Here is a 19,630-nt window from a genome sequence, read left to right as displayed (position 1 = left end):
GAGAGGTCTGCCACGCCATGTGGTCACCTCCGGGGCAGGCAGGAATCGAACTCATGTGGAAGTGGCTTTAGCTTCTCAGTGCAGTGCTTTAACTCATTGCGCCACCAGGGAGGGTCCAAGTACACTTTTTTTTTCAGATTATTTACTTATGCATACAGAACTGGGGCACAAGTCAGAGGTGCAGGGATGGTGAGAGGATTCACCAAAGACAGACCGGGAAGCAGAACAGACAGATCGACAAGGTACACTGCTGAGGGGAGCAGTGGGCAAAACAGGAGAGGTCTGCAGTGGCATGTGGATCACCTCCAGGGCAGGGATCAAACCTGTACTGAAATGGCTGCTGCTATCTTGCAGTGCTGCGTCCTAACCTGTCGCGCCACCAGGAGGGCCCAGCAAGTAAATATTTTACCAAACTTTATAGAATTACACATTTATATTCTCAAACACTTTGCCAATATTGTTCACAATTTAGCTCAAATCTCTGAAAAACAAATAGTGGCTAGGAGACACTAAAATTTGACTAAAGTTTTTACTAACATGTGGTTTACATATGTAATTTATCCCTTTTTTTGTATTAGAAGGACAAACAGAGTAGGGCAAGGGAACAGTGGGATAGGATAGAGTAGTTACATATGTATCCAGTATGTTACCATGTTTTTGGCATAAGCAATTATGGACTCTCTAAGTTTTGTAAAGCTCTTCATTACATGGTGAAGGTAGTATTGGCAGAAATTTATACAACAGGTTCTTTTTTTGTGGGGGAAGGAAGGGGACCTGAATCCCAACTCTGTCTCTGCCTCACTAGTATACGGCTAGTCCTACCCCAAGCCTGTGCCTAGGTCTGACCTTGACACATGTCTTGAACCTAGGTCTGCATAGCCTACTAAGCCACTGGGCTTCTTTCTACAATAGGTTCTTAGTAACTTTTACTCATCTATATTCTCTAGAAAGGACAGTAAAGTAAGGGTCATACTTTCTGGTCTTTTGTGGTGGGTGTTAAAATAGTGAGTGCCCCAGTGGTGGCCAGGATTTTGGATAGATTATAGTTTTGACAGAGTTGACAAAGAACAGTTCTACCAGTTCTGCCAGTACCTTCATAGTTATATTCATCCAAAAAAAAACTATAAAAGCAAGCTGTTTTTGCATATTAAGAGGAGTGAAAGTTAGTGAAAAAAAAATATGGGTATCTTTATCATAGACTTGAAATAAATAGCAACCTAGATACTCCTGATCTAGGAAATTGAAAGAATAGTTATTTTTTTTTTTTTTAAAGATTTATTTATTTGTGCATACAGATCTGGGGTACAGGCCAGAGGCTCAGGGGCGGCGAGAGGCCTCACCAGAGACAGAGTGGGGAGCAGAACAGGCAGATCGACGAAGTACACTGCTGAGGGGAGCAGCGGGCGGGCCAGGAGAGGTCTGCCGCGCCATGTGGTCACCTCCGGGGCAAGGCGGGGATCGAACTCATGCGAAAGCGGCTTTAGCTTCTCAGTGCAGTGCTTTAACCCGCTGCGCCACCAGGGAGGGCCAGAATAGTTATTTTTCATTGATGTGGCTATCAGGGTTCTTTTGGAATCCTGATTAATAATATTTAGAGAATTTAGTCATATTTAGAGAAGGAAGCTGAATGCTGACTATGAGCCATCTGCAGTTTCTCTTCCGTAAGTTGTGAAAAAAGCAGGAGTTTCAGGGTAGTATATGACAAAAGGAATCAACACTATATACAGTAACAACATTGATGGGTTCTTGGAAACTGTGACTACTTTAAATGGAATGATTTAAAGAAAGCAGGTCCTCAAAAAAAAAGGTGTTTTACTCAGTGTTGACTAGGATTACTTTTTTTCCTCATCAATATTAAAACTAAACCATAAAGTATATGTAAGAAGTTTATATAAGGATTTACCACCATATCAATAGAGAAAAAACAGCAAACATACCCAAATGATCATAATCAAGGTCATAAGTGGTTTGGGCTCTTTGAAGGACATCTGACTGGTTTTCTCCTGCATCACTTTTCATTGATTTTTGAACATCAGGGACAAATAATCCAATTTTCTGATTTTTTCTGGCTTTCCCCCCTTTTTTTTCACAAGCCCTAAAAACAAATACAGTGGGGCTTTTTTTACCTCCTTAATAAGATTGGTTATCAAAGCATAAAACCACAAGTAAATAAAACTCCCTCAGATAAAGCTCCTTTCCCCCATAGCAAGATTACCTTCAACTTACATTTTTTATCCTTCATGGCATCTTATCTTTTTCCTCACCCCCATGAAGAAGTGAAGTATAACATTTTATGTAAAAGATTAAAATCTAGCCTCTGGATTAAATTTTAACTGCTTAAATGCTTCCTATTATATACTCTTATATTTCTTAAGTCAATATTTTAAGAAAATTAAAGATAAGTCCTGTCAGTTAGCTGCTTTTGTAAATAAAGTTTACTGAACCATTGCCACATTGGTTCAAGTAATCTCTGTGGTTGCTTTTCTGTCTAAAAGTAGAGTTGAGTAGTTTCTATTGAGGCAGTATATAAAAACAATTATCTGGTGCTTTAGAGAAATAAATTGCCAACCCCTATTATATTACATTGTTAATTAACACATCATATTGCTTGAATTATTTAAAGCAAAAATTAATCAAATTCTTCTTTGATGACACTGTTTGCAAGGCAGCTGAGATTCAATAACCACTGAGGGAATAAGTAAAAGAAAAAAGGATAAAGAGCTTGGTTTTTTTATAGCTATATGCCTCTTAAAGGGTAGGTGATTAAAAAAGACTCCTTGAAATATGTCAAAGGTATTATTTTCGTTTTAGATTTACTACATGACAGAAATTCTAGTACAGTGCTATTTCCTTCTGAAAGTTTTAAGGTCAAAAAGAAATTCAAAACTAAACCTCACTGCCACCCCCACCTCAAAATAAAACCAAAAACAAAAAAGCAAAACCACTTTATATTGTTTATATAAGTATACGCGTTTGTAAAAATCATCACATTTTATATCTAAAATATTATCAAAAGCAAATTATACCTGAATAAAGTTGTGTTTTTTTTTTAAGAAAAAGTTAAAAAATTACTTTACCTTAATTGTTCTAGAAAACTACCAATGTACTCTTCCCATTTTTTTGGAAATCCAAACATAAACTTCCTTATGAAATAATTTGAATATCCTATTTAATGATAAACAAAAACAATTACTAAAAACTTAGAATTTTACAGAGATGTCATTAATTCACTCAATCACTCGAAAGCATATACTTAATGTTTACTACATGCTGGGCACTGTCATTGATACTGAGTATTAAACAATTAACAAAAGAAAAATCCCTACCTTATGAAACTTGCTCCTAATGTAAAACAGAAAGCAAACCAATAAGTAAAATATTTTGCTTATTTGATAGTTCTTTCTTTCCCTATGGAGAAAAATTAGCAGTGAAGAGGGATAGGGATACACAATGGGGTTAAGGGGGTTGGTAGCATTTTAAATAAGAACCCAAGTTCATTTGAGTAAAGCCATGGAAATGAGGGGGTAAATTATGTGCAACATGGGGTTAAAATCTGGAAGCATATAAGGGTATAAGGCAAGGTGAGCCTGGCACTTCTGTAAAACCAAAAAATCAGTGCAGTAAAGGTAAAGTGAGAGGCTACTCAGAGGGGTAGTAAAGCAGCTGGGAGTGTGAGATTAATAAGGCCTTGACGGCACTACATAGTGGAGATGTCAAATGAGCTGAGTGGCTAGAGGGGTGTTCTTGGTTAGAGATACAAATTTGTTTTAGTCTCTGAGATTTAAAGCTTTGAAAGAAGTCAGAACAGCAGTGAGTATAGAAAGAGCCCCAGTCTACCCCATTATTTAGAAGTAAAGAAGGGAAAAAAACTAAGAACAGGGAGTGGAACAGTGTAAAAATCAGAAGACAGTATTTCAAGGTCATAGATGTGATTAGCCGAGTCAGGTCTATAGTGGATTTAGCAATACGGTAAACACTAGTGACTTTTTATTTATTTATTTATTAAAGATTTTATTTATTTATGCATACAGAACTGGGGTATAGGCCAGAGGTATGGTGGGACCCACAGACAGAAAGGGGAGACAGAGAGGGGAGCAGAACAGGCAGAGTGACGAAATATACTGCTGAGGGGAGCAGCAGGTGTGCCAGAGGTCTGCAATGGCATGATCACCTCCGGAGCTGAGACAGAACTCGCACTGAAGCAGCTGTGGCTAGCTTACAGTGCTGTGCTTTAACCTATTATGCCACCAGGGAGGGCCCACTAGTGACTTTATAATGGGCTGTTTCCAGGAAGAATTTGTGGTTAAAGCATGATTAGAAAGAATTCTTTTTTTTTTTTTAAAGATTTATTTATTTGTGCATACAGAACTGGGGTACAGGCCAGAGGCTCAGGAGCGGTGAAAGACTTCACCAGAGACAGTGGGGAGCAGAACAGGCAGATCGAGGAAGCACACTGCTGAGGGGAGCAGCGGGCGAGTCAGGAGAGGTCTGCCACGCCATGTGGTCACCTCCGGGGCAGGCGGGAATTGAACTCATGAGGAAGTGGCTTTAGCTTCTTAGTGCTGTGCTTTAACCCGCTGCGCCACCAGGGAGGTCCTAGAGAGAATTCTTAAAAAATGGTAGGAATTCAAGAGGAATTAGATATAAAGTACTTTTGAGTTTTGTTGCAGATGAGAGCAATAGTGACTAGTGACTGAGAAAAGTATAGGTAAGAGGGTTATTTGTTTGACAAAAGGGAAAATTACTAGAGTGTTATCCCTGAATAATAGCGAAAATGTAAATTAGAGTACCAGTGCAAAGGGTGACAGATAGGAACACAAATGGTTCATCCACAATAAAAGTAGGTATAGATGCAAGCATGTGAATAGATGTGTTTGAGAAGTTATCTTTTTTTTTTTTAAGATTGATTTATTTATGTATACAAGAGCTGGGGTGTAGGCCAGAAGTGAGGGGGCAGAGAGGATTCACCAGAGACAGAGTGGGGAACAAAACAGGTAGATCAACTGAAATATACTATTGAGGGAAGCAGCAGTAAGACAGGAGAGGTCTGCTGTGCCATATGGGTCACATCCCTGGCTGGGGATTGAATTCGTGCTGTAGTGGCTGCCAATAGCTTCATAGTGCTGCACTTTAACTCCTTGTGCCATCAGGGAGGCTCCTGAGAAGTTATCTTTTGCTTGTTCTTATTGCTCAGGTACTCCCCTTCTCCCATACATGATTGAGGGAGGTTACTACAGATTTGTAAAAATGTGAAATAGGGCCCTCCCTGGTGGCACAGAAGGTTAAAGCACAGGACTAAGAAGCTGAAGCCACTTCAGCATGACTTCGATCCCTGCCTGCCCTGGAGGTGATCCACATGGCCCGGCAGACCTCTCCTGACCTGCCCACTGCTCCCCTCAGCAGTGTACTTCCTCAGTAGGCCTGTTCTGCTCCCTCTGTCTCTGGTGAATCCTCTCACTGCTCCTGTACCTTTGACCTGTACCCCAGTTCTGTATGCATAAATAAATAAATCTTTAAAAAAAAAGTGAATTAGGTCATCAAGGAGGACGGGCGAGTGAATAAATTAGGAACTGTGGTAGGATGTCAAGTGACACTAATCAGCCACAACTTGTTAATCATAAATTTAGCTGTGTGCAATGAACAGGCAGAAAAATAGATTATACCAGGACTGGAGTTGTGCCAAACAGTTTTACCCAAGAGAGGAACTAGGGAGCTAGACTATATTCTTATAAAGCAATTCCTTACTAATAAACACTTCACTTGAATTTTAAACTGCAGGACTTCAACAAGAGTTATTATTTCAGAGAAAAATGATCAACACACACAAATATGATTGATTGTTTCACCTATTAAAATAATTTATCAATTAATAAAAGTCATTACCTGCTTCTTTCATAGAATTCCTATCTATTATTCCTTTCAATATGTAAATGTTGCCTGATAAAGTCCTAAGTTTGTTGTGCTCAATTCGTTCTATAATTGCATTACTGTGCCAGTATATGTCAGTGACATCTCTAGGAGAAAAAATAACTTAGTTAAGGCTAAAATATTCATTTTACTAGTTGTTACAATGAACCTATGTGTAGTATACACATTTATAATAGAAAACAATAAATTTGTGCTTCAACTACATTAATAGTATTACTATTCTAAAACATTTGAGGACCAAACATTACAGCAGAACTCAACTTTGCTTAATATAATCTTCAGAGTATGTGCCAAGTAAGTATACTGTGGTCAAAGGATACCCCTACTACAAAATATATCATTACCAAGGAAGCACCAGATAGTACTCTCTCTTTAATATCTGGTTTTGACAATATTTGCAAATCCAGCTTACCTGATAGTAAGTTACCAGAGAACAATTTCCCTGTTCCTCTCCCCAAGGACTATTTATCATATTTCCTTTCTTGCCATTGTATAGTTTAGTTACAGTTAATCTTATGTTTGTCTACCTTCAAAATAAATATTTTTACTTTCCTCTTTGGAAAGTACCAAAAGAGGTTCTAGTTGGGAAATAATAGTCTTTCACATTTATTTAAATGAAACTAAGAAACACATAAAATATTGTAGAAAGAACAAAATATAAAGATGTATTAAATAAGCAGTAAGTATCTGATCCATCAGTTAACTAGTAGTAAACACACTAAATATAAGCATAAGCAAGTTAAGTTTCTTTAATTTGGTCAAATGGAATTTAATACATTCTCACCCTCTGTTCTTTTTTATTTTAACAAACATTTAAAAAGTACTCTAAAAGTACTATTTATCAAGTCTTACAAATATTAACTCATTTAATTCTCAAAATAACCCAAAAGTAAGTACTATTATTGTCATTGTGCGGCTAAGAAACTGAGATGGAAAGAAGATACATAACTTGTCCATGTCAAAAAGCCAGTAAGCAGCAGCAATGGAAATCCAACAAAGACAATCTAAGCTACTTCTGGATATTAGGGAAGTGAGCACTGGGCAAGCAAGCAGATTTTATATAACAACTTAAAAACTTCAAAGTAGGTATCTTAAATAGTGATATGTTGTTCCATTAATGTATATGTATATGTTTTAAAGATTTATTTTATTTATGTATACAGAACTGAGGTATAGGCCAGAGGTGCAGGAGTGGTTGAGAGGATTCACCAGAGGCGGAGCTGGGAACAGAACAGGTAGAGTGAAAAGTACACTGCTGAGGGGAGTAGTGGGTGGGTCAGGAGAGGTCTGCCACACCATATGAGTCTCCTCCTTGGCCAGAGGTTGGAACTTGTGGTGAAGCAGCTGCAGCGAGGTTCACAGTGCTATGCTCTAACCTGTTGCACCACCAGGGAGGGCCCCTGTTCCATTATATTTTATTATCAATCTTCACCACTGCGAAACTGGTTTTGAAGAATGGGGAATGGAAGTAATAAAATTAGGTAAAGTCTACTCACTTGGTGATTTCACTTTAGGGATAAACAGGCAGTGCCCAATGATTACTTAATGGCAAAGTTTTGAGCCAACTTTGATTCCTTTTCTGAGTTAGTAATTTATATCTGGTTGTCTGAATTTAGAGATAAGAATTTGCACTGAAATGCATTTAGTAAATATTAAGTAGTTGATATTAATTAAGCAGGTAATACCAGTTCACTTTTTAGAACCTCTGGAGAAAAATTAGCACTGTATTACAGTGAGTTTTCATAACAGATGAGTTTCCATTTTTAAAAATAACTTGAGAGAACTGGCAAAGATAAGAAGGCTAGTTACAATCAACATTGTCAGGATCTACACAGTCATTTTATTTTTGCCTTTGAATAGTAAACTCTTTAGAAAGTGTTTGGTATGTAGAGGCTACTTCTTACACATCTCAATTTTAAGCGTTCACACAGTATCTTAATATAAATTTTATAAAAAGTATAATATTGAAATGTTATACTTACATCAGTTTTCCTTCTACACATACAGCAGTGTTATCCTTGATGCTTTTAATCATCCAATCCTTCAGCTGAACTACCTAATCAAGCATAAAATAAAGCATATACTTTCTATATTACTTATAGCATAATCAGTATAAAGCCAATTTACATGTAAAGAAAAAAACATATAATAAAATGATTCCTTAATGCTCTTCTCATTATTCTATTTTAAACAGCAAATAAGGTAAAAATTTATATAATGAAATAGAAATATATATAAAATAGGAAAGAGGAAGGGAAAGACTGAGTTGAGGTTGAACTAGTATGTTCCACAATCCAGAATCAATACTTTAAATAAAAATTCCAATTGCTAGAGAAAAAAAAAAATCAACTAAAATCTTATGGTGTCCACTAAAACACCAAGTCCCACAAAAACCCAAAAGTGTATCATATTTTTTTCTCAGTTGTGCTCATTTAAAAGTTATAGGTAGGAGTTGGGGAAGAAGCAACTCCATGTTATGTCTTTTACTCCAGCTATTTTCTGCTTCTCAGGTACAGGTATATAGCAAAAAAAAAAAAAAAAAAATTAAGGTTATAATTTTGCAAGAGAAGGACAGAGGGAAAACCAACAAAGAAAACTGAAAGACCAGCCAAGGGATTGACTATAAAGAACAGGAGAATAAATCTGTTGCGGGAAATAAGGATAGGATAGAGTTGAGGGACTGAAAGCTGCCTTAGTGGGGTGAAATACTGATGGTGGGGGGTGGGAAGTTTATAACAGTTGAATGATCTGTCAAAACAGATCATTCTGATAGTGAGCATTATCTGACAATCTGGTACTTACACTAGTAAAGACATGATATGAATATGGATAAGATAAGGTCATTGCCAATCAAGAATTCAAGGAGACTAACTGAATCATGTATATGGATGTTAGTGTGACCACAGCTGATGACAGAAGTAGCAGAGGAAAAATAACAGGTGTCAAATACTTCAAAAGGAATGCAAGGTGATGACTAGGAGGCTGTATCATATACAAATGGGAGCAGGGAATCAATAAAATCTTATTGCATGTACTTCAACAAAGCTGGGGAAGGAGAAGGGTGGTGTTAAAAGGAAAAATGGTCTGAAGTAGTAATAAGGAATACGAGACACACGTTTTATCATGTTTAAGGACAATAAAAAGAGCTACCATTTAAAAAGTGATATTTTAGTTCTGTCATGATAAAGAAATACCCACAGAAAATTGAGACTAGAAGATTTTGCTGATGATACCTTAAGTTCCATAGGGCACAGTATGTTTGGAGAACTAGAGAAGAATGAGAGACAGGTCAGAATTAGGGATGTACAGAAAGGTACAGAAATGAGTCCTAGGAGTTAAGTGTGAATAGACTGTAGAGATGATGGAATGAATACTGTTGAACTTTTAAAAACAATAGTATTCAAACTTTCTTGCTGAACCCATCTCAGTCATTTTTAAGGCAAAACCTAAAACTTTTCATTGCTTGTAATTTCTTGTAAATAGTTAAAAGATTAATACCATAAGGTAAGATTTAACACCTGGGTTTTCTTACTTTTACCACACTACCTCTACACTAAATAATAAAGCACACAAAAATGAGCTACTGTTAATAAGACAGAACTTAAGAGCTCAAACTCTTGAAAAATGGAGGGGAGATTCAGATACATACATTTCCTTAAGTATTTTCATACCTTATTTTTTTTAACTTCATTTGTAATAGTTTGAAATGTACTTGGAAGAGAACACCTTGATGCATTTCTTTCTGATCTCTGAGGTATTGTTATATGAACTCTGGGAGTTGCAAGTACAATTTTACATGTATCATTCATGGAACCTGAAAGATCAGGTTCTCTGAGCATTGTTTTCTCTTTCTTTTCCTTTACTTCCCTTTGTGTGGTTCCTTTTGTTGTCACCTTATAATCAGATGTCATAGGTTGAATGCCATGCTTAACTGGAACACAGTTAATAGTGAGAGTCTCAAGACCAGTACTTTGCGACTGTTCATAGGTAGAATCAATGTCTTCTACCACAAATGTGTTCTTTTTGGACTCAATGGTTATAGTTGCATTTTCCTTGGAGTGAAGAATCTGTTTAGCCAGCTGAGCTCTAGTTAAGGCCTTGTTGGAGGTACCTGAAACTGCAACATTTTCCTGCCCAGGACTCAGAACGGAAAGCTCTGCAAAAGTTACAAAAACAAAGCTGATGAAGAAATTAAGAAATTTAATATCATAGAAATTAAGAGAGAAAACTGACTATATGAAATAGTCTTCAGGTTAGGCATCCTCCTCCTCTAACATCTTGTCCAGTCTTTCTCTGAATGCCTCTGGTTTTAGGTCTCAATCCTAAAAATTAATTTATCCTTAATCACTGCTAATTGCCAACACAATCAAAATAATTACAAAAAAATATTTAGAACACTTAACCATACTTCAAATAACCAATCAAAAGGTAAAATAAAAAGCAGTTTACCGTAAGTTAAATTGTGCGGAGGTGCTTTCTTTTTTCGACATCCAGTCTTTGACTTGACTGGAAGGAAAATACTTGATTCTAGAGGAACTTCTTGGACTGAGGTTGGGGCTTTTTAAAGAACAAGAAAAGGACTTTTAAAATTGAAACAGACTTAAGTTCAGTACATTATAGTATACATTTATAATGCATGACAGATGATATTTTTCCTTTATCATCTTTCACTATCAACCCAGTTTCCATGGCCACATTATGTTAAAAGTTTAAAAACATGTTATAACTTGGACTTCCCTGGTGGCTCAAGGGGTACCATAGCCACTGCAGCATAAGTTTGATCCCAGGCCAGGGTGGTGACCCACATGGTAGAGCAGACCTCTTCTGTCTCACCTACTGCTCCCCTCAGCAGTGTATTTCAGTCAATCTACCTGTTCTGCTCCCCACTCTGTCTCTGGTGAATCCTCTCACTCCCTGCATCTCTAGTCTATACCCCAATTCTTGTAGGCATAAATAAATCTTTAGGAAAAAAAAAAATGTTAAAACTTGCTAGCTCTAGCCAAAGGTATATCTTTGGACTTAGAAGCTTAGATAGCTGGAATAAAATTTGGATTCCAATTCAAATCTGCATTTTAAGATTATATATGATGTGCCATCCAGTCTTGGCAATCTTGATTCTATTACTGGTTGTTATAAATTTCTAAAGTATGAAAGAATAGTTGAAAAATTATACTTTAAAAATTAAAATTTTGAGATTCAATAGCAGACTCAACCATTGACATTTTTATATCAGATCTATAAAGACACAAATCTGGTAGGTTTATCAACTAGACATATGGGGACTAAGAGTATTGCCTACATTGTAGATTAAAGTGTTTTTCTTGGATACTTAAACTTATACCAGGACACGGAAAAAGGAATTACAGTTATGATTATGCTTTAAGGAGTATACACACTCTTGCCTTAGAAACCTTAATATAAAGATTTTATTAATGACATAATATCATAAAAGGATAAGTTTCCATTTCTTTAACTCATTCAATGGAAAATGGCAGGGCAATGCAGTAAAGACAAGTAGGTAATCTGATCTGCATAGGCTGGTTCATTTATTTGAAAGTCCAAGGTTCATTCAGACTTTCTTAAAAAAGTCTCTGGAGTAACACACAAAATTAGAGTTTGAATATATATGTATTTTATGGGGACAGTTATCAAATTCTCAAAGTAGTCTCATTTCTTTCTCTAATTCTACCTTACATGTAAAATGTGCTTTTGTCTCAGACTGCATGAGAAATAAATTATTTTGTGAATACCATCACCTTCATCCTCAACTTGAAAACTGTTTTGCGTGAAAATGTATCACCATCTTTGAAACTCAACATTTCCCCACAAATCTATTGTATGGTATAGTAGTAAAGAGTACAGACAGCTAAGATACATTTATCTAATTATCAACCTGTCAGAGACCTAGAGCATACAAAACCTCTTTATAATCCCCATTTCCTTCATTATTAAGTGAACATTTTTACCCAGTGTTTGCTGAAAAGATTAAGATAATGCATGTTAAATGTCTCTTATCAGTTACTACAACTCATTAGAATGACAACTTCAAATGTCCCAATTTTTGACCATTTTTTATCTTTTCAGATCATTCTCTCAAATCCATTAATTATCCTAACAATACTTATACTTCTTTTTGTTGTTTGGACAATTAAAATTTCATGATCAATTATGGCTACCCCTTTGCAGATACCCAACTCTCTTTGTCCTTCTTTCATGTCATACTATTTGGCAAAATTACAATCATGATAAAATTCAACTCTCTGCCAATTCTCTCCCTTACTATGCAGCTAAGTAAGGGTAATGGGAACTCACAAGTATGGTGTTTGGTCTTAATGAAATTCATACCCACAAATTTCAAGGAAGTGTTTAATATTGTTCAGGAAATCAAATTTAGTCCTAGACCATTTATCCTTCCATTTAGCTACATTATTCAAGCCTTTCTGCCTCATAACTCAATACCTGTTTCAACACTCACTCTCAAATGATGACTTCATTTCCTACTTCATGTCAAAACTGCCTACATTAACTTTTTGTTTGATTGATGATCTGTTTGTCACTAGCTAAAGCCAAACATCCACTTTGAGTCTATTCCCTTCGCCTTCTCAAGGTATCACACTACCGAAAACTTTTCCTTTTCTGCTAGCTATTACTCTCAAAATATGCAAGCATGCTATTTCACTAATCATTAAAAATAATAAAATCTTTTAAAATCAACTTTCCCAAGTTTTTTACTTTCCTTAAACTGAGTTGCATATATTCATTAATTTCTCTCCTCAGTATCTCTTGAATCACATTTTTGCTCATATCCACCAACACTACCCTAATCAAAGTTGCCGATAGTTTCCACATTGCTAAATCCAATGGTCAAATACCAGCCTTCATCTTACTTGACTTGATTAGCAGTACACTTGACTTACAGATTTGATTAGACATAGCTAACAACTCCCTCCTTAAAGCATTTTGTTCTTTTGGTTTTCAGTCTCATTACTGTTTTTGTTGTTCTTCTCAGTGGTCTTCACTAGTTTCTACCTTTTCTTCTAATCTCTAAATTTTGGAGTTCTCAGGACTCAGACACAATGTTTTCTTTTTTTTGTACTCACTCCTGATCTCTTCTAGTTTTATAGCTTTTAGATGCTAATGATTCTCAAATATGTTTTTCTCATCTGGAGAACTTCCCTAAATCCCAACTAATATTTTTCAACAGCCTGATTCACATCTCCATCTCAATTTTTAATAGCTATATCAAAATTGATATGACCATGAAACTTAATTACTAAGCCTAACCCAATCTTTTCATCTGCACATTTCAGTTAAATACTCTTATCATTTCAGTTGCTAAGGCAAGAAACCCCAAAACTAAACAAACAAGCAAACAGAACCCTGGAGTCATTTATATTTCTCTGACATGCCACACCTAATCTATAAACTAATGCTACTGGCTCTTCTTTCAAAATATATTCAGAATCCAATCACTTATCTTCAACATTACCATTTGGACCAAGTTAACACCATCTCTAACCTGGACAACTGCAGTATCTGTTTCAAATCAACAGCCAGAGTAATATTTTTAAAACAATAAGTGAGATGCTGTAATTCCTTTGCACAAAACCCTCCAATGGCTCCTTAGTCTGCTCATTGTAAAAGTCCAAGCTCTTTCATTGCCCTCTCATTTATCCCCTCCTCCACTTGTTTACTTACTTCATTTGCCCATTCATTCTGTCCACAATCTCATAGCTAGTCCTTGAATTTGTCAGGCATGCTATTTGAGAACATTTGTACCAGCTGGGTCATCTTTCCTATGCCAGATGATATATATCTACACCTATCACTTCCTTAAATTTTTTGGGTCAAATGCCACCTTCTCATTGAAGCATACCTTGAAAATTACAATGTGTTTCTGTTCTTCCTGTCATCTGTACTTTGCTTTTATTACCATAGCACTTTGTTTCTATTGTAAAAATTACTTATTTAATTATCTGTCTCCCACATCCTGAGAATGAGCTAGCTGTATGAGTGCAAGTTGTCCATTATGTTCATTACCATATCCTGAGTTTTTCAAAGAGTTCCAGACTCAATAAAAACTTACACACTATAACTTTGTAACATAATACAACCAACCTCTCTGTGAACTGTTACTTGACTGGAAGAAATTGTTTTCCTTTTCTTCACACAGGTAGGTATTCTGCAATATTTTTTCCTCAGCTTCAGTAGGAGTGAATATTTTATTATTTTTAGTTTTTGGTGGTCTCAACAAAGTGTCATTTCTTGATGCTTGTTCTTGCTTATCACGCAGTACTTTTTCTTTCATTCTTTTAAATATTTTTCCTGGTGATTCATAGTTTGCTTTATTTTGTAATATATCCATGTTGGACTTTATAGCACTGATATCAAGAGAACTGTTGGTGGTAGCAGCCTCTGTAAGCATGGTAGACTGAAATACATTTTTATTATGAAAAACTGTCATATCTAGGAATTGATTTGTTTTGTTGTCATTCAATTTTAAAGAGGAATCCCGATACTTCACCAAATCTTTCACAGGGGTTAGTGTGCCTGAAGGAATGTTGTCAAAGAAGATTGCATGCATGGGCATATTTCTCTTCTGAGAAGATGCTTCTGAAGACAAGTGAATTACTGGATGTTTCAAGGGTGTAGCAATCATCTTGGTAACAGTAGCAACAAGTTCCTCTAACAGAAAATTCACTTAAACACAATTTTCAGCACATAACCTGTAGTTCAATGTGAAATCAAGAAGATATGTCATATTCTGGTGCACAATTGCATATTGCTATGACCATATTATATTTGTTTGAATGTTTAATTGGTTCATAACTACTGAACAGTCTTAAGTTCATAGGACAGAACAAACTTTTACATTTTTGACAAAACCTCATTATTTTACAATAGATGAGCAGTTTGGTCTTTAAATTTACTTCTTCACAAAAATGTGGTACTTATTAAGCCATCTACTTAATAGTTTTAAGAATTAAATTTTAGACTGAAACATTCACTTGCACAAGTCCTGAAATTTCCAATCCATTATTTACCATTATTTGCTATTAAATGTCATCTGTTTATGAAACTATATTAGCTTTAAAAAGATTAAGTTTCCCAATTGGGGGGCAGAAGGGGGGAAATGCACTGGACTATGGTGATGGCACATGGGTGATTTGGTGATGGGGATTACAACTGAGATGGAAAAAGGCACAAAATGATGTAAAAATAAACTATTTTATTAAAAAAATTAAGTTTCCCAAATATGAAAAACCAAATATGGTTTTTAGGTATTTATAGGTATTTATATTTTTAGGTATTTATATTTAAGGTAATAGTTAAAATGATATAGCCTAATGAAAGTTTAAAAAACTATACAATTTTTTAGTCAAATAATCTACAACCCAAATTTTGTTTTGCTATAGAACATTTTTTTTAAAACATTTATTTATTCATTCATACAGAGCTGGGGTACAGGCCAGAGATGCGGAGGGTGAGAGGATTCACCAGGGGCAGAGTGGGGAGCAGAACAGGCAGATCTACGAAGTACACTGCTGAGGGGAGCAGCGGGCGGGTCAGGAGAGGGCTGCCACGCCATGTTGTGGATCTCCTCCGGGGCAGGCAGGGATCGAACTCATGCGGAAGTGGCTTAGGCTTCTTAGTGCAGTGCTTTAATCCGCTGCGCCACCGGGGAGGGCCTGCTATAGAACATTTTAATCATGAGGCTTCAGTTGAAAAAAACCTCAGGTCAAAATCAAGTTGTAAAAAATTAATGCTGGGCCCTCCCCGGTGGCCCAGCGGGTTAAAGCACAGGACTAAGAAGCCTAAGCCACTTCCGCATGAGTTCCAACCCTGCCTGCCTGGAAGTGATCCACACGGCGGCGAGTGGCGAGGCAGACCTCTCCTGACCAGCCCACGGCTGTCCTCAGCAGTATATTTCAGTCAATCTGCCTGTCCTGCTCCTCACTCGTCTCTGATGAATCTTCTCACCCACCATACCTCTGGCCTGTACCCCAGTTCTGTAAACATAAATAAATCTTAAAAAAAAAAAAAAGTATCTTTATTATCCCCATTTTGCAGATGAAGAAACCACACAGGGTAATTAAACAAAGTGCCTAAAGTCTTAAACAAAGTGCCTAAAGTCTTCTTGACATTGAGTATGAGCAAGATTTAAGTCCATTTAACTGCAAAGGCCAAGTTCTTAAACAGCCATTATACAAAGAGTGTTCACTGTAATTCAGAGAAAATGAGATAAAAAAAAAAAAAAACTTACTGATAGATGTCCAGCAATGAAAGGCGATATTCTGCTACATCTACATAACTGAATTCTATGCATTCAGTACACTGTGTAGACACAGACATAAACTAACATAATTAGAGACTAAACTTTAAAAGGGAAGCAGAACAGGATGTACCTGTGAATAAAAACAAACACACGAGTATAGGGGAAAGCACAGGGCGGAGAGATCTCCGGAAGTGTACAAAAATCATAAAACAGTTATCTTTCAAGAGGACCACGGGGGCTTCTATTTTCTATGTAATTTCAGATTAACATCTGAAAATGCATGCAACCAATATATTATTTAATCAGAAAACAAGCTGGCTAGATCGGTAGACCCTGGGTTAGAAGGTGGAGAGCCTCGAACATTTTTCTAACTTAATAACCATGCTGGCGTAAAGGCCTAGAGCGCTGACTATTGACAATCTGAACGAAAAAGGCGTTCTACGCTGTTGTTAACCAAGTAGGCACGCAAAAAAAACAAAAAACAAACAAACAAAAAACATGCCGAATGAGTGTGAAGCCATTACTGCTAAAGCTAGCAATGTACAGCAGGCAGCCAGGGGCAGGATTGCGGAAGGGCTGCGACTCAGCACCAGGGGCAGGGGCGCGGCAGGGGCCGAGGGTGTGGTGGGGAGGTCGTACCTGGAGTGTAGGGCTCGGCTGGGCGGCAGTCCTAACTCGGCTTCTCGTGGAGGGCCGAGCGCCCCAAGGCCTGCGCCTCTAGCACATGGCCCCCTTAACTCACAGCGGCCCGCGTCAAGACGCCCACACCTTCACGCTGAGGTTCCCTAAAACCTACACCAGTTTGGGAATTCAAATTTGAAGAGCCCGCCCTCCCGCCTGTTCAGGATTGGCGCACCTGGAATTGCGTCATCGTGCGACTCCCCGGGACGCAAGAAAATTGAGCGCCGCTCCGGCAATGCACTTTCCACAAAACGTGGTAACCCCGAGTCGACACGGGTGTACTCAGCGCGTCCCACAGCCATCCCCAAAGTTTGTTTTGTCTATGAGATAGGCGTCCACCTCCCTTCCCGCCGCTCCTTCTGTTATGCTCCGCGACCGAAAGTTCAACGTCAGATGTCGCCTGCGCGCTCTGAGGCCGCCACGGAGGAAGTTTGTCCCGTCCTGGCCGCCTTCCTTCCCTACCCGCAGCGCTCGCGGGCGACGCTCAGTTACGTGACTGAGGAGAAGGCTAGTTGAATACGTTTAAGAGAACGCCTACTTTTCTCAGACCTTTGCATATTTGAGGCTGAAGAAATGGCTTTGTTTTTGAGAGGATAATGCACTGAATACAAAGTTATAATTGGCAATAGCATTACGTTGAGCGCGCCCACTTCAGTTGTGTGTGCTTCCCTCTTTTTAAAAAATACCCGATCATCCATAATGCTAAAAACATTAGTTTCGACGATTCCGGTGGGCTCTTGAACAGAGACCCACTAGCATTCAGTGACGCTTTGACTAACCCAGCACTGGGTATTCCTCACCTCCGCGCCAGGCTAAAGGCTGGCTCCGACCAGTCCTGTGGGCCGAGAGCTGAGTCTGGGTGGTCACAAGGCTCTGCTCTCTCTCTCTTTTTTAGCTCTCACCTCCAATCGTGCATCTTTCCCTGAATTTTGCTTCCTCCACCTTATGTATCAAGGAAGCATTTGGGACAGAAAGTTTCTTTTTATTCTGTACCTCCGCCAAGAAAATCCTTCAATACGCTAGAATCATAAATCGTATCTTTCCATTAAGACTTAGACGGTGCTGGACTGAAATGGCCATTTGAGATGGGTTAATTTTTTAAACTGACTTCTTGCAACCCCCTCTTCTAAATCCTGTATCCACTAAATTTATTGCAGACTGAATATTCAGAATCCACAATATTAATGTAATACATAGAAAGGGATATAAGTAAGAAAACGAAATCATTGGTGTGGGAAGCAAGTCCACATAGATCAAATGAAGTTTCCTGCCAATGCAACTTATTGAGAAAATGTCTAGCCATAGATTTGCATCAGATTTGTGAGAAAAGCCAGATTTATAATAAAGGTTAACTGACATGTATGAAATATATTTTTTAGGGGATAGAGGGACTTTAAAGAACAAGGCACCCATACCCCAAAACATCTGACATTGAGGTCTGAGAGATGTGCTTGATGATGGTTCACATTTTGACAAAATTGGAACCGCGAAATATGGGAAGACACTTAGAATAATAGACTTTTTGTCTTGTAATTAATTACATCTCACGTGAGAAGTAACTCCTATGTAGTGTGCACCAGGGTGGACAGCAAGAGGAATTGGGTATGGACAACAAACAATTCTCCAAGCAAAGCTGGATTAGAAACTGTTCATTGATAATGAAGTGTGATGAAAAGACAGAGGCCAGGGATAATATGAACCTGTCCATTGAATGGCAACAGGTGGCCCAAGGATGGGCCTTCTTTTAAGTTTCTGACTGCCTGAGGGGAGATCTTTTCCTAGTCACAGCCACTTGGTAAATTTAGTCCAGTCCTAAACCTAAAATAGATGGGAATACGCACCAACCCACTTAGGATACAAAGGACAATAGGAGAAAGGGAATGGAAACCTTACACTGTGTGAGAATTGCTGCCAATTCTGGTTCTTCATAGCCTGGAAAAGTATTCCCAGGATCATGGTAAGTTCTAGTAAAGGTACTAATTGAATTTAAGGCATTTGGTGAGAATTAAGTAAAAAAAAAAAAAAAAAGCTCTTTATTCCAGGCCAGTAATTCTGAATTCATGCTTTTAACTCCTCCCTCTGATCCCCTTCACCCCTGGGGACATTTGGCAAGGTCTGGAGACATTTATTGTCACAACTGTAAATGATGCCATTAGCATCTGTTGAGTAGAGGACAGGGATGATACAAAACATGGTTCAAGGCTCAAAATAGCCCCTCCCTTGCAAAAATGATCAATCTAAGATATCAATACAGAAGGTCTTCAAATAGCATCATTTCATTATTGAAACATTTTGTTTTAATGTTGATGAGGGAAAAAAATCAATTCCCTGCTGGGAGTTTGCATGTTCTCTTGATTTGTTTAGTTACCCCAGTTTCTTTCTGCATGGCAAAGATGTATTGGGTTAATTGTTGTGTTTAAATAATTGCAGACTGAGTGAATGTGTGTGTGTAAACAATTTGATAGATTAGGTACCATTCAGAGAAGTAGATGACAGCAGGAAATTGTTGGTCTGGGGTTAGAAGATGTATTTAGTTTTGGACCTGGTGATTTTATTTTTTTTTTTTAAAAGATTTTATTTATTTATGTATACAAGAAATGTGGTATAGGCCAGAGTTGCGGGGAGAGGGGGATTCACCAGAGGCTGTGGGGAGTAGAACAGGCAGATCTAGTTAAATACACTGCTGAGGGGAGCAGTAGGTTGGTCAGGAGAGGTCTGCCACACCATATGGGTCACCTTCCTGGC

The 19,630-nt window shown here is 37.7% G+C and overlaps 1 protein-coding gene across 1 annotated transcript in view; it reads right to left on the bottom strand.

Annotated features, from left to right (window-relative positions):
* The window catches only part of MIS18BP1 (MIS18 binding protein 1), a 30,787-nt gene extending 14,555 nt beyond the window's left edge, over nt 1-16,232 (bottom strand). Inside the window, exons 1-8 of the mRNA XM_004682102.2 lie at nt 16,193-16,232; nt 14,047-14,654; nt 10,378-10,485; nt 9,600-10,084; nt 7,911-7,984; nt 5,884-6,014; nt 3,078-3,165; nt 1,938-2,095 (exon numbers count right to left, since the gene is read on the bottom strand). Of these exons, the coding sequence (XP_004682159.1) occupies nt 1,938-2,095; nt 3,078-3,165; nt 5,884-6,014; nt 7,911-7,984; nt 9,600-10,084; nt 10,378-10,485; nt 14,047-14,587 (1,585 nt within the window). The 5' untranslated portion in view covers nt 14,588-14,654; nt 16,193-16,232. The remainder of the gene's footprint in view (nt 1-1,937; nt 2,096-3,077; nt 3,166-5,883; nt 6,015-7,910; nt 7,985-9,599; nt 10,085-10,377; nt 10,486-14,046; nt 14,655-16,192) is intronic.
* Between the last annotated feature and the right edge of the window lie 3,398 nt (nt 16,233-19,630).

The sequence above is a fragment of the Condylura cristata genome, unplaced genomic scaffold (genome assembly GCF_000260355.1).
Source record: "Condylura cristata isolate star-nosed mole 26May11 unplaced genomic scaffold, ConCri1.0 scaffold00013, whole genome shotgun sequence".
NCBI lineage: Eukaryota > Metazoa > Chordata > Mammalia > Eulipotyphla > Talpidae > Condylura > Condylura cristata.
Note: the sequence above shows the minus strand (reverse complement) of the source record. Positions and strands in the feature narration are given on the sequence as shown.